The following is a 25299-nucleotide window of genomic DNA, read 5'->3' as shown; positions in this document are numbered from 1 at the left end:
GCACTGATACATACAGTCTCAGCGAGATCCCTGCTGCACTGATACATACAGTCTCAGCGAGATCCCTGCTGCGCTGAAGAATAGTCTCAGTGAGTGCCCTGCCGGGCTTGATGCATGTAGTCTCAGTGAGTGACCTGCTGAGCTGACGCATACAGTCTCAGTGAGTGCCCTATTGCGCTGATACATGTAGTCTCAGCACGTGCCCTGCTGCACTCAATCTCAGCGAGTGCCCTGCTGCACTGATGCATGCAGTCTCAGTGAGTGCCCAACTGCGCTGATGCACGCAGTCTCAGCGAGTGCCCTGCTGCACTGACGCACGTAGGCTCAACGAGTGCCCTTCTGCGCTGATGCATGCAGTTTCAGCAAGTGCCCTGCTGCGCTGATGCATGTAGTCTAAGCGAGTGCCATCCTGCGCTGATGCATACAGGCTCAGCTGCGCTGATGCATGTAGTCTCTGTGAGTGCCCTGCTGCATTGATTGACGCAGTCTCAGCAAGTGCCCTGCTGCACTGATGCGTGAAGTGTCAGCGAGTGCCCTGCTGCGCTGATGCATGCATTCTCAGCGAGTGCCCTGCTGTGCTGATGCACGCAGTCTCAGCAAATGCCCTGCTGCGCTGATGTGCGTAGTCTCAACAAGTGCCCTGCTGCACTGATGCATGCAGTCTCAGCGAGTGCCCTGCTGCGCTGATGCAAGCAATCTCAGCAAGTGCCCTGCTGGACTGAGGCATGCAGACTCAGCCAGTGCCCTGCTGCGCTGATGCATGCAGTCTCAGCGAGTGCCCTGCTGCATTGATACATACAGTCTCAGCGAGTTCCCTGCTGCGCTGAAGAATAGTGTCAGCGAGTGCCCTGTCGGGCTTGATGCATGTAGTGTCAGTGAGTGCCCTCCTGAGCTGATGCATAGAGTCTCAGCAAGTGCCCTACTGCGCTGATGCATGTAGTCTCAGCGCATGCCCTGCTGTGCTGATGCATGTAGTCTCAGCTAGTGCCCTGCTGCACTGATGCATTTAGTCTCAGCGAGTGCCCTGCTGCGTTGATGCATGTAGTCTCAGCGAGTGTCCTGATGCGCTGATGCATGTAGTGTCAGTGAGTGCCCTCCTGCGCTGATGTTCCAGCAAGTGCCCTGGTCGGCTGATGCACGCAGTCTCAGCGAGTGCCCTGCTGCGCTGATGCAAGCAGTCTCAGCAAGTGCCCTGCTGCGCTAATGCTCAGCCTCAACGATTGCCTTGCTGCACTGATGCATGCAGTCTCAGCGACTGCTCTGCTGCCCTGATGCACGCAGTCTCATCAAGTGTCCTGCTGGACTGAGGCATGCAGACTCAGCCAGTGCCCTGCTGCGCTGATGCACGCAGTCTCAGCGAGTGCCCTGCTGCGCTGATGCACGCAGTCTCAGCGGGTGCCCTGCTGCGCTGATGCATGCGCTCAGTGACTGCCCTTCTGCTCTGATGCATGCAGTCTCAGCAAGTGCCCTGCTGCGCTCATGCATGCAGTCTCAGTGAGTGCCCTGCTGCACTGCTGCACGCAGTCTCAGTGAGTGCCCAGCTGTGCTAATACACGCAGTCTCAGCGACTGCCCTGGTGGGCTGATGCACGCAGTCTCAGTGAGTGTCCTGCTGCGCTGGGCCAGGTCCAACAGTAGTCTCAACGAGTGCCCTGCTGCACTGATGCATGCAGTCTCAGTGAGTGCTCTGCTGCGCTGATGCACGCAGTCTCACCGAGTGCTCTGCTGGACTGAGGCATGCAGACTCAGCCAGTGCCCTGCTGCGCTGATGCATGCAGTCTCAGCGAGTGTCCTGCTGCGCTGATGCATGCAGTCTCAGCGAGTGCCCTGCTGCGCTGATGCATGCAGTCTCAGTGAGTTACCTGCTGAGCTGACGCATACAGTCTAAGTGAGTGCCCTACTGCGCTGATTCATGTAGTCTCAGCACGTGCCCTGCTGCACTCAATCTCAGCAAGTGCCTTACTGCGCTGATGCATGCAGTCTCAGTGAGTGCCCTGCTGCACTGATGCATGCAGTCTCAGTCAGTGCCCAACTGCGCTGATGCACGCAGTGTCAGCGAGTGGCCTGCTGCACTGATGCATAGAGTCTCAGGAAGTGCCCTACTGCACTGATGCATGTAGTCTCAGCGAGTGCCCTGCTGCGTTGATGCATGTATTCTCAGCAAATGTCCTGCTGCGCTGATGCATGTAGTGTCAGTGAGTGCCCTCCTGCTCTGATGTTCCAGCAAGTGCCCTGGTCGGCTGATGCACGCAGTCTCAGAGAGTGCCCTGCTGCGCTCATGCAAACAGTCTCAGCAAGTGCCCTGCTGCGCTAATGCGCAGCCTCAACGGTTGCCTTGCTGCACTGATGCATGCAGTCTCAGCGACTACTCTGCTGCACTGATGCACGCTGTCTCAGCAAGTGTCCTGCTGCACTGATGCATGCACTCAGCGAGTGCCCTTCTGTGCTGATGCACGCAGTCTCAGCGAGTGCCCTGCTGCACTGATGCATGCAGTCTCAGCAAGTGCCCTGCTGCACTCATGCATGCAGTCTCAGCGAGTACCCTGCTGCACTGCTGCACGCAGTCTCAGTGAGTGCTCAGCTGCGCTAATGCACGCAGTCTCGGCGACTGCCCTGGTGGGCTGATGCACGCAGTCTCAGTGAGTGTCCTGCTGCGCCGATGTGCGTAGTCTCAACGAGTGCCCTGCTGCGCTGATGCATGCAGTCTCAGCAAGTGCCCTGCTGTGCTGATGCACGCAGTCTCAGCAAGTGCCCTGCTGGACTGAGGCATGCAGACTCAGCCAGTGCCCTGCTGCGCTGATGCATGCAGTCTCAGCGAGTGCCCTGCTGCGCTGATGCACGCAGTCTCAGCGGGTGCCCTGCTGCGCTGATGCACGCACAGTGAGTGCCCTACTGCACTGATGCACGCAGTCTCAGCGAGTGCCCTGCTGCACTGATGCATGCAGTCTCAGCAAGATCCCTGCTGCACTGATACATACAGTCTCAGCGAGATCCCTGCTGCGCTGAAGAATAGTCTCAGTGAGTGCCCTGCCGGGCTTGATGCATGTAGTCTCAGTGAGTGCCCTCCTGCACTGATACATACAGTCTCAGCAAGATCCCTGCTGCACTGATACATACAATCTCAGCGAGATCCCTGCTGCGCTGAAGAATAGTCTCAGTGAGTGCCCTGCCGGGCTTGATGCATGTAGTCTCAGTGAGTGACCTGCTGAGCTGACGCATACAGTCTCAGTCAGTGCCCTACTGCGCTGATACATGTAGTCTCAGCACGTGCCCTGCTGCACTCAATCTCAGCGAGTGCCTTACTGCGCTGATGCATGCAGTCTCAGTGAGTGCCCTGCTGCACTGATGCATGCAGTCTCAGTGAGTGCCCAACTGCGCTGATGCACGCAGTCTCAGCGAGTGCCCTGCTGCACTGACACGCGTAGGCTCAGCGAGTGCCCTGCTGCGCTGAAGCATGCAGTTTCAGCAAGTGCCCTGCTGCGCTGATGCATGTAGTCTAAGCGAGTGCCATCCTGCGCTGATGCATACAGGCTCAGCTAGTGCCCTGCTGCGCTGATGCATGCAGTGTCAGTGAGTGCCCTGCTGCGCTGATGCATGCAGTCTCAGCGAGTGCCCTGCTGTGCTGATGCACGAAAGTCTCAGCAAATGCCCTGCTGCGCTGATGTGCGTAGTCTCAACAAGTGCCCTGCTGCACTGATGCATGCAGTCTCAGCGAGTGCCCTGCTGCGCTGATGCACGCAGTCTCAGCAAGTGCCCTGCTGGACTGAGGCATGCAAACTCAGCCAGTGCCCTGCTGCGCTGATGCATGCAGTCTCAGCGAGTGCCCTGCTGCGCTGATGCATGCAGTCTCAGCAAGTGCCCTATTGCGCTTATGCATGCAGTCTCAGCGAGTGCCTTGCTGCGCTGAAGAATAGTCTCAGCGAGTGCCCTGCCGGGCTTGATGCATGTAGTCTCAGTGAGCTACCTGCTGAGCTGACGCATACAGTCTCAGTGAGTGCCCTACTGCGCTGATACATGTAGTCTCAGCACGTGCCCTGCTGCACTCAATCTCAGCAAGTGCCTTACTGCGCTGATGCATGCAGTCTCAGTGAGTGCCCTGCTGCACTGATGCATGCAGTCTCAGTGAGTGCCCAACTGCGCTGATGCACGCAGTCTCAGCGAGTGCCCTGCTGCACTGACGCACGTAGGCTCAGCGAGTGCCCTGCTGCGCTGATGCATGCAGTTTCAGCAAGTGCCCTGCTGCGCTGATGCATATAGTCTAAGCGAGTGCCATCCTGCACTGATGCATACAGGCTCAGCTAGTGCCCAGCTGCGATGATGCACGCACAGTGAGTGCCCTACTGCACTGATGCGCGCAGTCTCAGCGAGTGCCCTGCTGCACTGATGCATGCAGTCTCAGCAAGTGCCCTACTGCGCTCATGCATGCAGTCTCAGTGAATGCCCTGCTGCACTGAAGAATAGTCCCAGCGAGTGCCCTGCCAGGTTTGATGCATGTAGTCTCAGTGAGTGACCTGCTGAGCTGACGCATACAGTCTCAGTGAGTGCCCTACTGCACTGATACATGTAGTCTCAGCACGTGCCCTGCTGCACTCAATCTCAGCAAGTGCCTCACTGCGCTGATGCATGCAGTCTCAGCGAGTGCCCTGCTGCACTGATGCATGCAGTCTCAGTGAGTGCCCAACTGCGCTGATGCATGCAGTCTCAGCGAGTGCCCTGCTGCACTGACGCACGTAGGCTCAGCGAGTGCCCTGCTGTGCTGATGCATGCAGTTTCAGCAAGTGCCCTGCTGCGCTGCTGCATGTAGTCTAAGCGAGTGCCATCCTGCACTGATGCATACAGGCTCAGCTAGTGCCCTGCTGCGCTGATGCAGGTAGTCTCCATGAGTGCCCTGCTGCATTGATGCACGCAGTCTCAGCAAGTGCCCTGCTGCACTGATGCATGCAGTGTCGGCGAGTGCCCTGCTGCGCTGATGCATGCAGTCTCAGCTAGTGCCCTGCTGCGCTGATGCACGCGGTCTCAGCAAATGCCCTGCTGCGCTGATGCAGGCAGTCTCAGCGAGTGCCCTACTGCGCTGATGCACGCAGTATCATCGAGTGGCCTGCTGCACTGATGCATGCAGTCTCAGCGAGTGCCCTGCTGCACTGATACATGCAGTCTCAGCAAGTGCCCTGCTGCACTCATGCATGCAGTCTCAGCGAGTGCCCGGCTGCACTGATACATACAGTCTCAGCGAGTTCCCTGCTGCGCTGAAGAATAGTGTCAGCGAGTGCTCTGTCGGGCTTGATGCATGTAGTCTCAGTGAGAGCCCTGCTGAGCTGACGCATACAGTCTCAGCAAGTGCCCTACTGCGCTGATGCATGTAGTCTCAGCGCATGCGCTGATGCATGTAGTCTCAGGTAGTGCCCTGCTGTGCTGATGCATGTAGTCTCAGCGAGTGTACTGCTGCACTGATGCATGTAGTCTCAGCTAGTGCCCTGCTGCGTTGATGCATGTAGTCTCTGCGAGTGCCCTGCTGCGTTGATGCATGTAGTCTCTGCGAGTGCCCTGCTGCGTTGATGCATGTAGTCTCAGCTAGTGCCCTGCTGCGCTGATGCATGCAGTCTCAGCAAGTGTCCTGCTGCACTGATGCATGCAGTCTCAGCGAGTGCCCTGCAACGCTGCTGCACGAAGTCTCAGTGAGTGCCTAGCTGCGCTAATGCACGCAGTCTCAGTGACTGCCCTGGTGGGCTGATGCACTAAGTCTCAGTGAGTGCCCTGCAGTGCTGATGGGCGCAGTCTCAGCGAGTGCCCTGCTGCGCTAATGCACGCAGTCTCTGCAAGTGCCCTGCTGCACTGATGCACGCAGTCTCAGTGAGTGCCCTGCTGTGCCGATGCACGCAGTCTCAGCAGGTGCCCTGCTGCGCTGATGCATGCAGTCTCAGCGAGTGCCCTACTGTGGTGATGCACGCAGTCTCAGCGAGTGCCCTGCTGCACTGATGCATGTAGTCTAAGCGAGTGCTATCCTGCGCTGATGCATACAGGCTCAGCTAGTGCCCTGCTGCGCTTATGCATGTAGTCTCCGTGAGTGCCCTGCTGCATTGATGCACGCAGTCTCAGCAAGTGCCCTGCTGCACTGATGCATACAGTGTCAGCAAGTGCCCTGCTGCGCTGATGCATGCAGTCTCAGCGAGTGCCCAGCTGCGCTGATGCAGGCAGTCTCGGCAAATGACCTGCTGCGCTGTTGCACGCAGTCTCAGCGAGTGCCCTACTGCGCTGATGCATGCAGTATCATTGAGTGGCATGCTGCACTGATGCATGCAGTCTCAGCGTGTGCCCTGCTGCACTGATACATGCAGTCTCAGCAAGTGCCCTGCTGCGCTCATGCATGCAGTCTCAGCGAGTGCCCGGCTGCACTGATACATACAGTCTCAGCGAGTTCCCTGCTGCACTGAAGAATAGTGTCAGCGAGGGCTCTGTCGGGCTTGATGCATGTAGTCTCAGTGAGTGCTCTGCTGAGCTGATGCATACAGTCTCAGCGAATGCCCTGCTGCACTGATGCATGTAGTCTCAGGTTGTGCCCTGCTGTGCTGATGCATGTAGTCTCAGCGAGGGTACTGCTGCACTGATGCATGTAGTCTCAGCTAGTGCCCTGCTGCGCTGATGCATGTAGTGTGAGTGAGTGCCCTCCTGCACTGATGTTCCAGCGAGTGCCGTGGGCAGTCTCAGCGACTGCTCTGCTGCGCTGATGCATGCAGTCTCAGCAAGTGTCCTGCTGCACTGATGCATGCAGTCTCAGCGAGTGCCCTGCTACGCTGCTGCACGCAGTCTCAGTGAGTGCCCAGCTGCGCTAATGCACGCAGTGTCAGCGACTGCCCTGGTGCGCTGATGCATGTAGTCTCCGTGAGTGCCCTGCTGCATTGATGCACGCAGTCTCAGCGGGTGCCCTGCCGCGCTGATGCACGTAGTCTCTGCAAGTGCCCTGCTGCGCTGATGCACGCAGTCTCAGCGAGTTGCCTGCTGTGCTGATGCACGCAGTCTCAGAGGGTGCCCTGCTGCGCTGATGCATGCAGTCTCAGTGAGTGCCCTACTGCGGTGATGCACACAGTCTCAGCGAGTGCCCTGCTGCACTGATGCATGCACTCTCAGCAAGTGCCTTGCTGCACTCATGCATGCAGTCTCAGCGAGTGCCCTGCTGCACTGATACATACAGTCTCAGCGAGTTCCCTGCTGTGCTGAAGAAAATTCTCAGCAAGTGTCCTGCCTGGCTTGATGCATGTAGTCTCAGTGAGTGGCCTGCTGAGCTGACGCATACAGTCTCAGCGAGTGCCCTACTGTGCTGATGCACGTAGTCTCAGCGCGTGCCCTGCTGCACTCAATCTCAGTGAGTGCCTTACTGCGCTGATGCATGCAATCTCAGCGAGTGCCCTGCTGCACTCATGCATGCAGTCTCAGTGAGTGCCCAACTGCGCTGATGCACGCACTCTCAGCGAGTGCCCTGCTGCGCTGATGCACGTAGGCTCAGCGAGTGCCCTGCTGCGCTGATGCATGCAGTTTCAGCAAGTGCCCTGCTGCACTGATGCATGTAGTCTCAGCGAGTGCCATCCTGCGCTGATGCATGCAGGCTCAGCTAGTGCCCTGCTGCGCTGATGCATGTAGTCTCCGTGAGTGCCCTGCTGCTTTGATGCACGCAGTCTCAGCAAGTGCCCTGCTGCACTGATGCACACAGTCTCAGCGAGTGCCCTACTCCACTGATGCACGCAGTATCATCGAGTGGCCTGCTGCACTGATGCATGCAGTCTAAGCGAGTGCCCTGCTGCACTGATGCACGCAGTCTCAGTGAGTGTCCTGCTTCGCTGATGCATGCAGTCTCAGCGAGTTCCCTGCTGCACTGATGCATATAGTCTCAGCAAGTTCCCCGCTGCGCTTATGCATGTAGTCTCAGTGAGTGCCCTCCTGCACTGCTGCATACAGTCTCAGTGAGTCCCCTGCTGCACTGATGCACGCAGTCTCAGCAAGTGCCCTGCTGCGCTGATGCACACAGTCTCAGCGAGTGCCCTACTGCACTGATGCACGCAGTATCATCGAGTGGCCTGCTGCACTGATGCATGCAGTCTAAGCGAGTGCCCTGCTGCACTGATGCACGCAGTCTCAGTGAGTGTCCTGCTTCGCTGATGCATGCAGTCTCAGCGAGTTCCCTGCTGCACTGATGCATATAGTCTCAGCAAGTTCCCTGCTGCGCTTATGCATGTAGTCTCAGTGAGTGCCCTCCTGCACTGATGCATACAGTCTCAGTGAGTCCCCTGCTGCACTGATGCATGTAGTCTCAGTGAGTGCCCTGCTGCGCTGATGCACGCAGTCTCAGCGAGTGCCCTGCTGCACTGATGCACGCAGTCTCAGCGAGTGTCCTGCTGCGCTGATGCACGCAGTCTCAGCAAGTGCCCTGCTGCGCTGATGCACGCAGTCTCAGCGAGTGCCCTGCTGCACTGATGCACACAGTCTCAGCGAGTGTCCTGCTTCGCTGATGCATGCAGTCTCAGCGAGTGCTCTGCTGCACTGATGCATATACTCTCAGCGAGTGCCCTGCTGCGCTGATGCATGTAGTCTCAGCAAGTGCCCTGCTGCACACAGTCTCAGCGAGTGCCCTACTGCACTGATGCACGCAGTATCATCGAGTGGCCTGCTGCACTGATGCATGCAGTCTAAGCGAGTGCCCTGCTGCACTGATGCACGCAGTCTCAGTGAGTGTCCTGCTTCGCTGATGCATGCAGTCTCAGCGAGTTCCCTGCTGCACTGATGCATATAGTCTCAGCAAGTTCCCTGCTGCGCTTATGCATGTAGTCTCAGTGAGTGCCCTCCTGCACTGATGCATACAGTCTCAGTGAGTCCCCTGCTGCACTGATGCATGTAGTCTCAGTGAGTGCCCTGCTGCGCTGATGCATGCAGTCTCAGCGAGTGCTCTGCTGCACTGATGCATATACTCTCAGCGAGTGCCCTGCTGCTTTGATGCACGCAGTCTCAGCAAGTGCCCTGCTGCACTGATGCACACAGTCTCAGCGAGTGCCCTACTCCACTGATGCACGCAGTATCATCGAGTGGCCTGCTGCACTGATGCATGCAGTCTAAGCGAGTGCCCTGCTGCACTGATGCACGCAGTCTCAGTGAGTGTCCTGCTTCGCTGATGCATGCAGTCTCAGCGAGTTCCCTGCTGCACTGATGCATATAGTCTCAGCAAGTTCCCCGCTGCGCTTATGCATGTAGTCTCAGTGAGTGCCCTCCTGCACTGCTGCATACAGTCTCAGTGAGTCCCCTGCTGCACTGATGCACGCAGTCTCAGCAAGTGCCCTGCTGCGCTGATGCACACAGTCTCAGCGAGTGCCCTACTGCACTGATACACGCAGTATCATCGAGTGGCCTGCTGCACTGATGCATGCAGTCTAAGCGAGTGCCCTGCTGCACTGATGCACGCAGTCTCAGTGAGTGTCCTGCTTCGCTGATGCATGCAGTCTCAGCGAGTTCCCTGCTGCACTGATGCATATAGTCTCAGCAAGTTCCCTGCTGCGCTTATGCATGTAGTCTCAGTGAGTGCCCTCCTGCACTGATGCATACAGTCTCAGTGAGTCCCCTGCTGCACTGATGCATGTAGTCTCAGTGAGTGCCCTGCTGCGCTGATGCACGCAGTCTCAGCGAGTGCCCTGCTGCGCTGATGCACGCAGTCTCAGCGAGTACCCTGCTGTGCTGATGCACACAGTCTCAGCAAGTGCCTTACTGTGCTGATGCATGCAGTTTCAGTGAGTGCCCTACTGCACTGATGCATGCAGTCTCAGTGAGAGCCCTACTGTGCGGATGCAGGTAGGCTCAGCGAGTGCCCTGCTGCGCTGATGCATGCAGTTTCAGCAAGTGCCCTGCTGCGCTGATGCATGTAGTCTCAGCGAGTGCCATCCTGCGCTGATGCATACATGCTCAGCTAGTGCCCTGGTGTGCTGATGCATGTAGTCTCCGTGAGTGCCCTGCTGCATTGATGCACGCAGTCTCAGCAAGTGCCCTGCTGCACTGATGCATGCAGTGCCCGCGAGTGCCCTGCAGCACTGATGCACGCAGTCTCAGCAATTGTCCTGCTGTGCTGATGCACGCAGTCTCAGCGAATGCCCTGATACGCTGATGCACGCAGTCTCAGGGAGTGCCCTACTGCGCTGATGCACGCAGTGTGATCGAGTGGCCTGCTGCATGGATGCATGCAGTCTAAGCGAGTGCCCTGCTGCACTGATGCACACAGTCTCAGCGAGTGTCCTGCTTCGCTGATGCATGCAGTCTCAGCGAGTGCTCTGCTGCACTGATGCATATACTCTCAGCGAGTGCCCTGCTGCGCTGATGCATGTAGTCTCAGCAAGTGCCCTGCTGCGCTTATGCATGTAGTATCAGTGAGTGCCCTCCTGCGCTGATACATACAGTCTCAGTGAGTGCCCTGCTGCACTGATGCATGCAGTTTCAGCAAGTGCCCTGCTGCTCTGATGCATGTAATCTCAGCAACTGCCCTGCTGCACTTATGCATATAGTCTCGGTGAGTGCCCTCCTGCGCTGATGCACGCAGTATCAGCGAGTGCCCTGCTGCGCTGATGCACGCAGTCTCAGCAAATGCCCTGCTGCACTGATGCACTCAGTCTAAGCAAATGCCCTACTGCGCTGATGCACGCAGTGTCATCGAGTGGCCTGCTGCACTGATGCATGCAGTCTAAGTGAGTGCCCTGCTGCACTGATGCATGCAGTCTCAGCGAGTGTCCTGCTTCTCTGATGCATGCAGTCTCAGCGAGTGCCCTGCTGCACTGCTGCATATAGTCTCAGCGAGTGCCCTGCTGCGCTGATGCATGTAGTCTCAGCAAGTGCCCTGCTGCACTTATGCATGTAGTCTCAGTGAGTGACCTGCTGAGCTGTTGCATACAGTCTCAGCGAGTGCCCTGCTGCACTGATGCATGTAGTCTCCGTGAGTGCCCTGCTGCATTGATGCACGCAGTCTCAGCGGGTGCCCTGCCGCGCTGATGCACGTAGTCTCTGCAAGTGCCCTGCTGCGCTGATGCACGCAGTCTCAGCGAGTTGCCTGCTGTGCTGATGCACGCAGTCTCAGAGGGTGCCCTGCTGCGCTGATGCATGCAGTCTCAGTGAGTGCCCTACTGCGGTGATGCACACAGTCTCAGCGAGTGCCCTGCTGCACTGATGCATGCACTCTCAGCAAGTGCCTTGCTGCGCTCATGCATGCAGTCTCAGCGAGTGCCCTGCTGCACTGATACATACAGTCTCAGCGAGTTCCCTGCTGTGCTGAAGAAAATTCTCAGCACGTGTCCTGCCTGGCTTGATGCATGTAGTCTCAGTGAGTGGCCTGCTGAGCTGACGCATACAGTCTCAGCGAGTGCCCTACTGTGCTGATGCACGTTGTCTTAGCGCGTGCCCTGCTGCACTCAATCTCAGTGAGTGCCTTACTGCGCTGATGCATGCAGTCTCAGCGAGTGCCCTGCTGCACTCATGCATGCAGTCTCAGTGAGTGCCCAACTGCGCTGATTCACGCACTCTCAGCGAGTGCCCTGCTGCGCTGATGCACGTAGGCTCAGCGAGTGCCCTGCTGCGCTGATGCATGCAGTTTCAGCAAGTGCCCTGCTGCACTGATGCATGTAGTCTCAGCGAGTGCCATCCTGCGCTGATGCATGCAGGCTCAGCTAGTGCCCTGCTGCGCTGATGCATGTAGTCTCCGTGAGTGCCCTGCTGCTTTGATGCACGCAGTCTCAGCAAGTGCCCTGCTGCACTGATGCACACAGTCTCAGCGAGTGCCCTACTCCACTGATGCACGCAGTATCATCGAGTGGCCTGCTGCACTGATGCATGCAGTCTAAGCGAGTGCCCTGCTGCACTGATGCACGCAGTCTCAGTGAGTGTCCTGCTTCGCTGATGCATGCCGTCTCAGCGAGTTCCCTGCTGCACTGATGCATATAGTCTCAGCAAGTTCCCTGCTGCGCTTATGCATGTAGTCTCAGTGAGTGCCCTCCTGCACTGATGCATACAGTCTCAGTGAGTCCCCTGCTGCACTGATGCACGCAGTCTCAGCAAGTGCCCTGCTGCGCTGATGCACACAGTCTCAGCGAGTGCCCTACTGCACTGATGCACGCAGTATCATTGAGTGGCCTGCTGCACTGATGCATGCAGTCTAAGCGAGTGCCCTGCTGCACTGATGCACGCAGTCTCAGTGAGTGTCCTGCTTCGCTGATGCATGCAGTCTCAGCGAGTTCCCTACTGCACTGATGCATATAGTCTCAGCAAGTTCCCTGCTGCGCTTATGCATGTAGTCTCAGTGAGTGCCCTCCTGCACTGATGCATACAGTCTCAGTGAGTCCCCTGCTGCACTGATGCATGTAGTCTCAGTGAGTGCCCTGCTGCGCTGATGCACGCAGTCTCAGCGAGTGCCCTGCTGCGCTGATGCACGCAGTCTCAGCGAGTACCCTGCTGTGCTGATGCACGCAGTCTCAGCAAGTGCATGCAGTTTCAGTGAGTGCCCTACTGCACTGATGTATGCAGTCTCAGTGAGAGCCCTACTGTGCGGATGCAGGTAGGCTCAGCGAGTGCCCTGCTGCGCTGATGCATGCAGTTTCAGCAAGTGCCCTGCTGCGCTGATGCATGTAGTCTCAGCGAGTGCCATCCTGCGCTGATGCATACATGCTCAGCTAGTGCCCTGGTGCGCTGATGCATGTAGTCTCAGCGAGTGCCCTGCTGCACTCATGCATGCAGTCTCAGTGAGTGCCCAACTGCGCTGATGCACGCACTCTCAGCGAGTGCCCTGCGAGTGCCCTGCTGCTTTGATGCACGCAGTCTCAGCAAGTGCCCTGCTGCACTGATGCACACAGTCTCAGCGAGTGCCCTACTCCACTGATGCACGCAGTATCATCGAGTGGCCTGCTGCACTGATGCATGCAGTCTAAGCAAGTGCCCTGCTGCACTGATGCACGCAGTCTCAGTGAGTGTCCTGCTTCGCTGATGCATGCCGTCTCAGCGAGTTCCCTGCTGCACTGATGCATATAGTCTCAGCAAGTTCCCCGCTGCGCTTATGCATGTAGTCTCAGTGAGTGCCCTCCTGCACTGATGCATACAGTCTCAGTGAGTCCCCTGCTGCACTGATGCACGCAGTCTCAGCAAGTGCCCTGCTGCGCTGATGCACACAGTCTCAGCGAGTGCCCTACTGCACTGATGCACGCAGTATCATCGAGTGGCCTGCTGCACTGATGCATGCAGTCTAAGCGAGTGCCCTGCTGCACTGATGCACGCAGTCTCAGTAAGTGTCCTGCTTCGCTGATGCATGCAGTCTCAGCGAGTTCCCTGCTGCACTGATGCATATAGTCTCAGCAAGTTCCCTGCTGCGCTTATGCATGTAGTCTCAGTGAGTGCCCTGCTGCGCTGATGCACGCAGTCTCAGCGAGTGCCCTGCTGCGCTGATGCACGCAGTCTCAGCGAGTACCCTGCTGTGCTGATGCATGCAGTCTCAGCAAGTGCCTTACTGTGCTGATGCATGCAGTTTCAGTGAGTGCCCTACTGCACTGATGTATGCAGTCTCAGTGAGAGCCCTACTGTGCGGATGCAGGTAGGCTCAGCGAGTGCCCTGCTGCGCTGATGCATGCAGTTTCAGCAAGTGCCCTGCTGCGCTGATGCATGTAGTCTCAGCGAGTGCCATCCTGCGCTGATGCATACATGCTCAGCTAGTGCCCTGGTGCGCTGATGCATGTAGTCTCCGTGAGTGCCCTGCTGCATTGATGCACGCAGTCTCAGCAAGTGCCCTGCTGCACTGATGCATGCAGTGTCCGCGAGTGCCCTGCAGCACTGATGCATGCAGTCTCAGCGATTGTCCTGCTGTGCTGATGCACGCAGTCTCAGCGAATGCCCTGATGCGCTGATGCACGCAGTCTCAGGGAGTGCCCTACTGTGCTGATGCACGCAGTGTGATCGAGTGGCCTGCTGCATGGATGCATGCAGTCTAAGCGAGTGCCCTGCTGCACTGATGCACACAGTCTCAGCGAGTGTCCTGCTTCGCTGATGCATGCAGTCTCAGCGAGTGCTCTGCTGCACTGATGCATATACTCTCAGCGAGTGCCCTGCTGCGCTGATGCATGTAGTCTCAGCAAGTGCCCTGCTGCGCTTATGCATGTAGTATCAGTGAGTGCCCTCCTGCGCTGATACATACAGTCTCAGTGAGTGCCCTGCTGCACTGATGCATGCAGTTTCAGCAAGTGCCCTGCTGCTCTGATGCATGTAATCTCAGCAACTGCCCTGCTGCACTTATGCATATAGTCTCAGTGAGTGCCCTCCTGCGCTGATGCACGCAGTATCAGCGAGTGCCCTGCTGCGCTGATGCACGCAGTCTCAGCAAATGCCCTGCTGCACTGATGCACGCAGTCTAAGCAAATGCCCTACTGCGCTGATGCATGCAGTCTCAGCGAGTGTCCTGCTTCTCTGATGCATGCAGTCTCAGCGAGTGCCCTGCTGCACTGCTGCATATAGTCTCAGCGAGTGCCCTGCTGCGCTTATGCATGTAGTCTCAGTGAGTGACCTGCTGAGCTGTTGCATACAGTCTCAGCGAGTGCCCTGCTGCACTGATGCATATAGTTACAGCGAGTGCCCTGCTGCACTGATGCATGTAGTCTCAGCAAGTGCCCTGCTGCGCTTATGCATGTAGTCTCAGTGAGTGCCCTCCTGCGCTGATGCATACAGTCTCAGCGAGTGCCCTGCTGCACTGATGCATATAGTCTCAGCGAGTGCCCTGCTGCGCTGATGCATGTGGGCTCAGCGAGTGCCCTGCTGCGCTGATGCATGCAGTTTCAGCAAGTACCCTGCTGCGCTCATGCATGTAGTCTCAGCGAGTGCCATCCTGCGCTGATGCATACAGGCTAAGCAAGTGCCCTGCTGCGCTGATGCATGTAGTCTCAGTGAGTGCCCTGCTGCATTGATGCACGCAGTCTCAGCAAGTGCCCTGCCGCACTGATGCATGCAGTGTCGGCGAGTGCCCTGCTGCGCTGATGCACGCATTCTCGGCGAGTGCCCTGCTGCACTGATGCACGCAGTATCAGCGAGTGCCCTGCTGTGCTGATGCACGCAGTCTCAGCGAATGCCCTGCTGGACTGATGCACGCAGTCCCAACGAGTGCACTACTGCGCTGATGCACGCAGTGTCATCGAGTGGCCTGCTGCACTGATGCATGCAGTCTCAGCGAGTGTCCTGCTTCTCTGATGCATGCAGTCTCAGCGAGTGCCCTGCTGCACTGCTGCATATAGTCTCAGCGAGTGCCCTGCTGCACTGATGCATGTAGTCTCAGCAAGTGCCCTGCTGCGCTTATGCATGTTGTTAGAAATGGGATTTCTGGTTGGCTAGGGCTTGCGCCAAAGCCAGGCAGAAACCACCACTCTAGTCAGGGCTGGGGAGTTACACGCCAAAGATAACCCCTGCTCACCCCCTTGGTAGCTTGGCACGAGCAGTCAGGCTTATCCCGGAGGCAATGTGTAAAGCGTTTGCGCGCGCACCCAGCAACAACACCCAAGGCCCACCACAAAGGAAACTCCACACAAGGTATTATATAAAAATAGCTTTTGTATTATACCAAAACACATTAGATAACATTCACACAATTTACACTGTGCCAACTGGCACTGGGCAGAATTTTACAAGGGACTATTTACACGGGACAGGGCCACATGGGCCACTGTCAGAATTAGCACAAATCACCAAGTGTACATGTAGAACATAACACAAATTAGCACTGTAGAACACAACCAGTAACTACTGGCGCAATAATGACCTCAGCGTCATCACACTATTCAGGTATAAAACCTATCCTGCATCCATCACAGGGGCATAACACATTATGCAGTTTCTCATTGGTCCAACGCATTAGACCTACCCACCTAAGTATAACTACTCTAGGGGCGTACATAACACAGGGAAGTACATTCTCCCTACCATCAACCTAAAAAGGTAAAACATCCTCCTAGGCAGAAAAGACCACATTTAGAGGTATAAGACACAGGGTGCGCAATACATGCTATATACAGTACATTTCCTAGCACCAAAAGCATGAACACAGGGTGCGCAAAACATACTACACTGTACATTTATGCCAGCGTCTAGAAGTGGCACTTCCACACTAGACACAGCCACGCCGCACACATCATCGCGCAACATTTAATCACACGAGTCCGCACATACCAAACTCGCACCTGCACTCCCCACGCATCAGGAACTACCAGGGACACATACATTCCTCCATGCATTCCTATGGGAGGGCAGGCCAGTCTCACCAAACCATACCCAGAGCGCACGCGCTTTCCACTGGGACACAGTGTGAAAGCGCCTAGAGGCCTAACACCACTAGTACAACACAGGAAAAAGGCTAGGATACTGCAAAAAGTTCTAGGGGTGAACTTGTCAGAAGGGCCAAGTCCAACACATGTAGTCTCAGTGAGTGACTTGCTGAGCTGATGCATACAGTCTTAGCGAGTGCCCTGCTGCACTGATGCATATAGTTACAGCGAGTGCCCTGCTGCACTGATGCATGTAGTCTCAGCAAGTGCCCTGCTGTGCTTATGCATGTAGTCTCAGTGAGTGCCCTCCTGCGCTGATGCATACAGTCTCAGCGAGTGCCCTGCTGCACTGATGCATATAGTCTCAGCGAGTGCCCTGCTGCACTGATGCATGTGGGCTCAGCGAGTGCCCTGCTGCGCTGATGCATGCAGTTTCAGCAAGTACCCTGCTGCGCTCATGCATGTAGTCTCAGCGAGTGCCATCCTGCGCTGATGCATACAGGCTTAGCTAGTACCCTGCTGCGCTGATGCATGTAGTCTCAGCCAGTGCCCTGCTGCATTGATGCACGCAGTCTCAGCAAGTGCTCTGCTGCACTGTTGCATGCAGTGTCGGCGAGTGCCCTGCTGCGCTGATGCACGCATTCTCGGCAAGTGCCCTGCTGCGCTGATGCACGCAGTCTCAGCGAGTGCCCTGCTGCGCTGATGCACGCAGTCTCAGCGAATGCCCTGATGCGCTGATGCACGTAGTCTCAGCGAGTGCCCTACTGCGCTGATGCATGCAGTGTCATCGAGTGGCTTGCTGCACTGATGCATGCGAGTGCCCTGCTGCACTGATGCACGCAGTCTCAGCGAGTGTCCTGCTTCGCTGATGCATGCAGTCTCAGTGAGTGCCCTGCTGCACTGATGCATATAGTCTCAGCGAGTGCCCTGCTGCGCTCATGCATGTAGTCTCAGCAAGTACCCTGCTGCGCTTATGCACGTAGTCTCAGTGAGTGCCCTCCTACGCTGAAGCATACAGTCTCAGCGAGTGCCCTGCTGCACTGATGCATGTAGTCTCAGCGAGTGCCCTGCTGCACTGATGCACGCAGTCTCAGCGAGGGCCCTGCTGCGCTGATGCACGCAGTCTCAGAGAGTGCCCTGCTGCGCTGATGCATGCAGTCTCAGCGAGTGCCTTACTGCTCTGATGCATGCAGTCTCAGCGAGTGCCCTGCTGCACTGATGCATGCAGTCTCAGCCAGTGCCCTACTGCGCTGATGCATGCAGTCTCAGTGAGTGCCCTACTGCGCTGATGCACGCAGTCTCAGCGAGTGCCCTGCTGCGCTGATGCACCTAGTCTCAGGGAGTGCCCTGTTGCGCTGATGCATGCAGTTTCAGCAAGTGCCCTGCTGCGCTGATGCATGTAGTCTCAGCGAGTACCATCCTACGCTGATGCATACAGGCTCAGCTAGTGCCCTGCTGCGCTGATGCATTTAGTCTCCGTGAGTGCCCTGCTGTATTGATGCACGCAGTCTCAGCAAGTGCCCTGCTGCACTGATGCATGCAATGTCAGTGAGTGCCCTGCTGTGCTGATGCACGCAGTATCAGCGAGTGCCCTGCTGCGCTGATGCACGCAGTCTCAGCGAGTGCCCTGGTGTGCTGATGCACACAGTCTCAGCGAGTGCCCTACTGCACTGATGCACGCAGTATCATCGAGTGGCCTGCTGCACTGATGCATGCAGTCTAAGCGAGTGCCCTGCTGCACTGATGCGAGCAGTCTCAGTGAGTGTCCTGCTTCGCTGATGCATGCAGTCTCAGCGAGTTCCCTGCTGCACTGATGCATATAGTCTCAGCAAGTTCCCTGCTGCGCTTATGCATGTAGTCTCAGTGAGTGCCCTCCTGCGCTGATGCATACAGTCTCAGTGAGTCCCCTGCTGCACTGATGCATGTAGTCTCAGCGAGTGCCCTCCTGCGCTGATGCATACAGTCTCAGTGAGTGCCCTGCTGCCCTGATGCATGTAGTCTCAGCGAGTGCCCTGATGAGCTGATGCATGTAGTCTGAGCGAGTGCCCTGCTGCGCTGATGTATGTGGTCTCAGTTACTGCCCTGCTGCACTAATGCTATACAGTGGAGTATTTGGAACTGCCCTGCTACACTGATGTATGCAGTCTCGGTCACTGCCCTACAGTGGTAATTATACAGAGTGGAAAATCAGGAACTGCCTGATGCTCTAATTCATAGAGTCTAGTGTGCAGATGCATACAGCCTCTGTCTCTGCCCTTCTGCACCGATTGTACAGTCTCAGACACTGACCTGCTTCACTGATTATTTACAGGGATGTCTCTGACACTGCCCTGCAGCATTGACTCTCTACGGTGCAGTCTGGGATACTGTCCTGGTGCTCTGATTCCATACAGATCATGCCCTTCCTTGAAGCACTCTTTCTAGGCATTAGAGTGCAGCTGCAGCCACACTGTACAGATTCCATACAGGAATCCCAGACACCGATGCACTGCTTTACATCTATATAGTCTTCGGCTTCGCTTTACTGCACTGTTACTGTAAGGGGAGCTTCTGACACGAGAGATTCTCCACTGATCCTAGGCATTGAAGTCCTGACTACTGCTCTAAAATCTGTACATTGTAGTCACAACCACTGTTGCATTGCACTGAATCAATACACCTAAGTTCCATTCACTGCTCTGGTGTACTAAATCCTAGGTCGAAGTATCAGTCACTCTTACAATAATGAATCTATACATTAAGCCACAATCACTCTCCTAATGCACCGATTCTACGGCTAGAAGCTGCATGTGTTGTCCTCGTGCACTGAATCCATACAGTAAAGTCACAAATACCATTTTTGCTCCGCTAGGGCCCTAATTTTAAACGTACAGTTCATGGGATTTAGCATATCTCTTCTTGGTACCTTATAAATGGTGCAAAATTCCTCACCCGTCACATTCTCTACCATAAATTGAGCGTTTCACCCAAATGAAATGTTTCAGGCACATTGGTACAATGTACACTGAGTACCGAAGTTACTCCCATATTCCCCCAGCGCCCTGGCTCCAACTCCGCCACCCCTATTTGTACCAGAAAGAACGTTGGATTGATGTGAATCACCAATCACAAATGTTTGGCAAAGTGGTCCTTGAGCCTCCTTTCATGACCATAACATACAGTATTTGGGGTTCAGACACATGTACTTGAATTCCTACTAGCTAAGGTATGTTACACAGCTCTCCCAGGCCTACAAAAACAGGAGTAAGTTACAAACTCTGCTATTGGTAATATTGTGTTACCTGGGGTGAACTGGAGGAGGTCCGATGCTTGTCTATGGATGATGACGACTCCTTGCACATCTGCCACGGAAAGAGAAAAACTCTTGGTCATGTAAGGACTCGTTCTTTGAACCAAAACAAATCATTTTAGTTTTCTGGACCTCAGTTCCCTTATTTATTCTCAACCGGGAGCTGTTGGAATAGAGTTTGCTCCCCACATCAAGCTCAACTTATGAAAACGATTTGAACATTTAGTAAAGTGCTTCCCTGTAAAGTGCCTCACTTGTAGAATGGATGCTGGCGAGGAGCATGATATGACTTATGTTTGACTTCTTTCATTGCATAAGTCAGAAGTTACAACACTCATATTCCCCGGGGATGATGTCTTACCCCTGGATTTGTTTCCATTATCTGTGGGTATGACTTAATATTTGTGAATTAGGTTTATCTGAATTCATAGATTTCTCTCAAGCCTTAAACATGGTCAATTGCCAGCTACTTCTGAACATGCTGAAAAGCATGAGTATCACCTCGCATCCACTGAGAATTAGTGATGGCCCTTACAAGGAATCCGATGCCCAAGTCGGGATAGGCCTAAACTGCCCTTACAAGGACTCCCATGCCCAAGTCAGGATAGGCCTAAACTGCTCTTACAAGGACTCCGATGCCCAAGACTGGATAGGCCTAAACTGTGCTTACAAGTACTCTGATAGCCAAGTCAGGATAGGCCTCAACTGCCCTTACAAGGACTCCCATGCCCAAGTCAGGATAGGCCTAAACTGCTCTTACAAGGACTCCGATGCCCAAGTCAGGATAAGCCTAAACTGCTCTTACAAGGACTCTGATAGCCAAGTCAGGATAGGCCTCAACTGCCCTTACAAGGACTCCCATGCCAAAAGTCAGGATAGGCCTAAACTGCTCTTACAAGGACTCCAATGCCCAAGTCATGATAGGCCTAAACTGCTCTTACAAGGACTCCGATGCCCAAGTCAGGATAGGCCTAAACTGCCCTTACAAGGACTCCGATGCCCAAGTCAGGATAGGCCTAAACTGCCCTTACAAGGACTCCCATGCCCAAGTCAGGATAGGCCTAAACTGCTCTTACAAGGACTCCGATGCCCAAGACAGGATAGGCCTAAACTGTGCTTACAAGGACTCCGATGCCCAAGTCAGGATAGGCCTAAACTGCTCTTACAAGGACTCTGATGCCCAAGTCAGGATAGGCCTAAACTGTGCTTACAAGGACTCTGATAGCCAAGTCAGGATAGGCCTCAACTGCCCTTACACGGACTCCGATGCCCAAGTCAGGATAGGCCTAAACTGCTCTTACAAGGACTCCGATGCCCAAGTCAGGATAGGCCTAAACTGCTCTTACAGGGTCTCTGATGCCCAAGTCAGGATAGGCCTAAACTGCTCTTACAAGGACACCAACCCAAGCCAGGATAGGCCTAAACTGCTCTTACAAAGACTCTGATGCCAAAGTCAGGATTGGCCTAAACTGCCCCTACAAAGACTTCGATGCCCAAGTCAGGATAGGGCTAAACTGCTCTTACAAGGACTCCGATGCCCAAGTCAGGATAGGCCTAAACTGCCCTTACAAGGACTCCCATGCCCAAGTCAGGATAGGCCTAAACTGCTCTTACAAGGACTCCGATGCCCAAGACGGGATAGGCCTAAACTGTGCTTACAAGGACTCCGATGCCCAAGTCAGGATAGGCCTAAACTGCTCTTACAAGGACTCCGATGCCCAAGTCAGGATAGGCCTAAACTGTGCTTACAAGGACTCTGATAGCCAAGTCAGGATAGGCCTCAACTGCCCTTACACGGACTCCGATGCCCAAGTCAGGATAGGCCTAAACTGCTCTTACAAGGACTCCGATGCCCAAGTCAGGATAGGCCTAAACTGCTCTTACAGGGTCTCCGATGCCCAAGTCAGGATAGGCCTAAACTGCTCTTACAAGGACACCAACCCAAGCCAGGATAGGCCTAAACTGCTCTTACAAAGACTTCGATGCCCAAGTCAGGATAGGCCTAAACTGCCCTTACAAGGAATCCGATGCCCAAGTCAGGATAGGCCTAAACTGCCCTTACAAGAACTCCGATGCCCAAGTCAGGATAGGCCTAAACTGCCCTTACAAGGACTCCCATGCCCAAGTCAGGATAGGCCTAAACTATGCTTACAAGGACTCTGATAGCCAAGTCAGGATAGGCCTCAACTGCCCTTACAAGGAATCCGATGCCCAAGTCAGGATAGGCCTAAACTGCTCTTACAAGGACTCCGATGCCCAAGTCAGGATAGGCCTAAACTGCTCTTACAAGGACTCCGATGCCCAAGTCAGGATAGGCCTAAACTGCTCTTACAAGGACACCAAGCCAGGATAGGCCTAAACTGCTCTTACAAAGACTCTGATGCCAAAGTCAGGATTGGCCTAAACTGCCCCTACAAAGACTTCGATGCCCAAGTCAGGATAGGGCTAAACTGCTCTTACAAGGACTCCGATGCCCAAGTCAGGATAGGCCTAAACTGCCCTTACAAGAACACCGATGCCCAAGTCAGGATAGACCTAAACTGCCCTTACAAGGACTCTGATGCCCAAGTCAGGATAGGTCTAAATTGCTCAAGGACAAAAAAGTTCACTAGATATAGAGGGGTGAAGCAGGGGTCTATTCTGGTCCCATTTCTGTTCAACCTGTACACAAACTACATATACTCAGAAGTTTTGGAAGATTTCAAAGGCCTTTCTCGTAAGCATAATATAAAGTTCCAGTTAGTCTTGTATGCATATAACTCACTCCCACTAGCTAGAACACACCATGCCCTTCAGCTTTAATAGGACACCATGGGAAAGAACTGTGATTATAACTTCCTATGAGAAAATCCTAAAAATCTATGGTGGTTGCCTGGGGTCCTAAATCGAACAGGGCTCAGAGAAGACCAGTGACGATATATAATCAACCGAATGAACACAAATGTATTCAAATATCCTGGAGTGACACAGACCAATATATCTTGGTAACCTCATCTGGAGAGCAGCCTAACTAAAGCATGAGCAATGTCCAAAGGAACAATACATTTTCCAGAAGTCATGACAAAGTGAATCCAAAAACCTTGCAGATAGTGGTGCACGCCAAAATCAGAGGCTATGGTGCTGAAATCTGGGGAGCCGGTCAAGCTATCAGTGACTGGCTATCTTGAAAGGAGAACTGGGAAAAATACATTTGGCCTCCCACAATCTTTAACAATGCTTGCTGTTTAAAAAAATCTAGGATATGCCCTGATTGAATAATTAGATGCACATGTCCCCCTCTTCTATGCAATTTAGTGTTTAAAGCCACTTGCTAGACCATGCATGGAAGGAAGCAATTCATTGTAAAACAAATATTTTCTGGTCGCTTAAGTCCTCCTAAAATTAAAACTGAAGCACTTACTGGATCGAACGTCTACAACCAATATCAGTAAAAATCTAATCATGTGCCTGCTGAGCAAGGCTGTCGAGAGCAGAGAGTGCTTTTACCCAACATACGCTTAGCATCTTAGAAGAGCATAATCTGGCCCGAACTTTGTAGCTTTGTATCAAATAGTGTCAGAGACATGTCTATAACTAACAAGATACAAGAAATAAGGCTTCTTGTCATGGCACAAGGCGATACTCTTTCACTAAACTAACTTCACACTTTAACACTACAAACTTCTATAGTTACCTACATATCCTGTGGCTATTGATCAGAACCCTTAATTCACTTAGTATTGTTATATAGAACACATTATAAATGTAATTGCATTCATATAGCTCTTACTACCTCTGATGAGGCAGCGAAATGCCTTACGCAGGGCAGCACAGGGAAGCACGCTGCTCTGGAACCCGAGGTTAATGGTTAGTTCAGTGCTATTGGTTACTGTTAGTTATTGGGATTAGTCTTGTGTTCTCAAAGCAAACCCTTTAATGCAGTCATTTCAGTTTTGTTATGGTGGACTAATAGAGGTTAGTAGAAATCATTGGGGGAGGTGAGCTCAAGCACATGGTTGGTGGGATTAATACATGAGTTAGAGGAGATTAGGGATTGTTAGGTTGCATAGGTATGACTATCAGCAGACGGAGGAGAGAGAGTGATCTTGTAAATTAGTGTTGGGAGATTTACTGAAATAGCAAATAGTCAAACTTGCATGTGTCAGAGTAGGTTGTGCACAGAGAGAGGAGTCATGCAGAGGATAGAAGGAAAGGAGAGGGACAGGACCAATTAGCCACAGCTAAAGAACATTTGTAACAGTAAATCAGCAACGATTTTTCTCTTGTTGGAGAGTATAAAAGAAACTACCATACACTTAGGCTGCTTCATAGATGAAGCTTGACACCTTAGGGATAAGGCAAAAAACTGCCAATTCCAAAGAAAACAGATTTTATGATCCCTGCCTAAAAAACACTCTTCTCAAATTGGCCATCTTCAATAACTCAGACACCTTGCACTTTTATCCATCTTCTGTAACTCAAACAAACTGATTGGGCGGGGTTGAGAAATTTACATAATTTTCTAAAACGTAATTACATTCAACTTCAGCACAATTACACAAAATGACATGTACTTACATGAAATTCGAATCCGTCCTTCAGCGCTATATTTTAGTGCAAAATGTGTCTTTGTGTCAATTTTTTTACATACTTCGTGCTAAAAAACTAGTGCAAAAAAGGCAACTGTCGCTCACAAAAGCAGCTTACATTTTGGTGGTTTGCATTGTTCCCGTGCTCCTATGCTATTATTTAGCCTCAAACAAAGACATAGCTACAAAATGTGATGGAATGGCATAATTTCAATGGGCCCGAATCACAGAAATAACTGAAGACAGAATCCTAAACTTACTACCATTTTTGTATTCACAGAAGGCACTTACTCATTGATGAGTAAGTACCTTCTGTGAATACCAAAATGAGTAACTTACTCATTTTGAGTAACTTACTCATTTTGGTATTCACAGAAGGCACTTAGTCATTGAGGAGTAAGTGCCTTCTGACAATACCAAAATGAGTAAAGTGCCTTCTGTGAATACCAAAATGAGTAAGTGCCTTCTGTGAATTTCAAAATGGTAGTAAGTTTAGGATTTTGTCTTTAGTTAGTTCTGAGAATCGGGCCCGATATTTTAAAGTAACAAGCGTAACAAAAGAATCCCCAAATTATACATATTATGTCAGCACAATTTTAATTTTGCACCGCCCAATCATGATCTCCGCTTTGGTAATATTTTGGCATGATCCTTTGCCATATGCCGTAATTTTAAACCGAGGTTATGAACTGCTGTGATGTATTAATATTAGGTATTTTTAATTTAAAATAAATCAATGTCATTCTATTTAGTTGTACTTTATTGTTCGAGTTAAAGTCATTGGCCTACAGTGTTAAGTGAAATGAACTAAATAATCTAAACCTGAATTACAAATATCCAACCGGAGACTGAAGTCCTGATTTAAATTTTGGTAGTTGTGGGACATCTGCCAATAAGCAGCCGGTGTCCAGTGCGCCCTAGAAACTGCAGAACCAGAGAAATCAATATACTCTAAATAGGGCAGACAGGACATCTGCTGATTTTCGGTGTATGTCGTGCATGGTCCAAACTATAGTCAGGCCATTACTCTCAGGTTGATTTTCTTTCCCCCAGCTAATTAGTCATTAACCATGATAGTGCCTTTAGATAATGTCAGCAGCAGAGCACTTTACTGAGCTTCACAACTGCCCTTTGTGTGTGTA

At 53.2% G+C, this 25299-nt stretch overlaps 1 protein-coding gene across 1 annotated transcript in view; it reads right to left on the bottom strand.

Annotated features, from left to right (window-relative positions):
• The window catches only part of LOC146832993 (coiled-coil domain-containing protein 159-like), a 704530-nt gene that overhangs the window by 464313 nt on the left and 214918 nt on the right, over positions 1-25299 (bottom strand). The window contains exon 3 of the mRNA XM_085599880.1: positions 19582-19641. Coding sequence (XP_085456006.1) covers positions 19582-19641 — 60 coding nt within the window. The remainder of the gene's footprint in view (positions 1-19581; positions 19642-25299) is intronic.

This window comes from Triturus cristatus, chromosome 4_2 (assembly GCF_964204655.1).
Source record: "Triturus cristatus chromosome 4_2, aTriCri1.1, whole genome shotgun sequence".
In the NCBI taxonomy this organism is placed as follows: Eukaryota; Metazoa; Chordata; class Amphibia; order Caudata; family Salamandridae; genus Triturus; species Triturus cristatus.
This window is presented reverse-complemented; position numbering and strand designations above follow the sequence as displayed.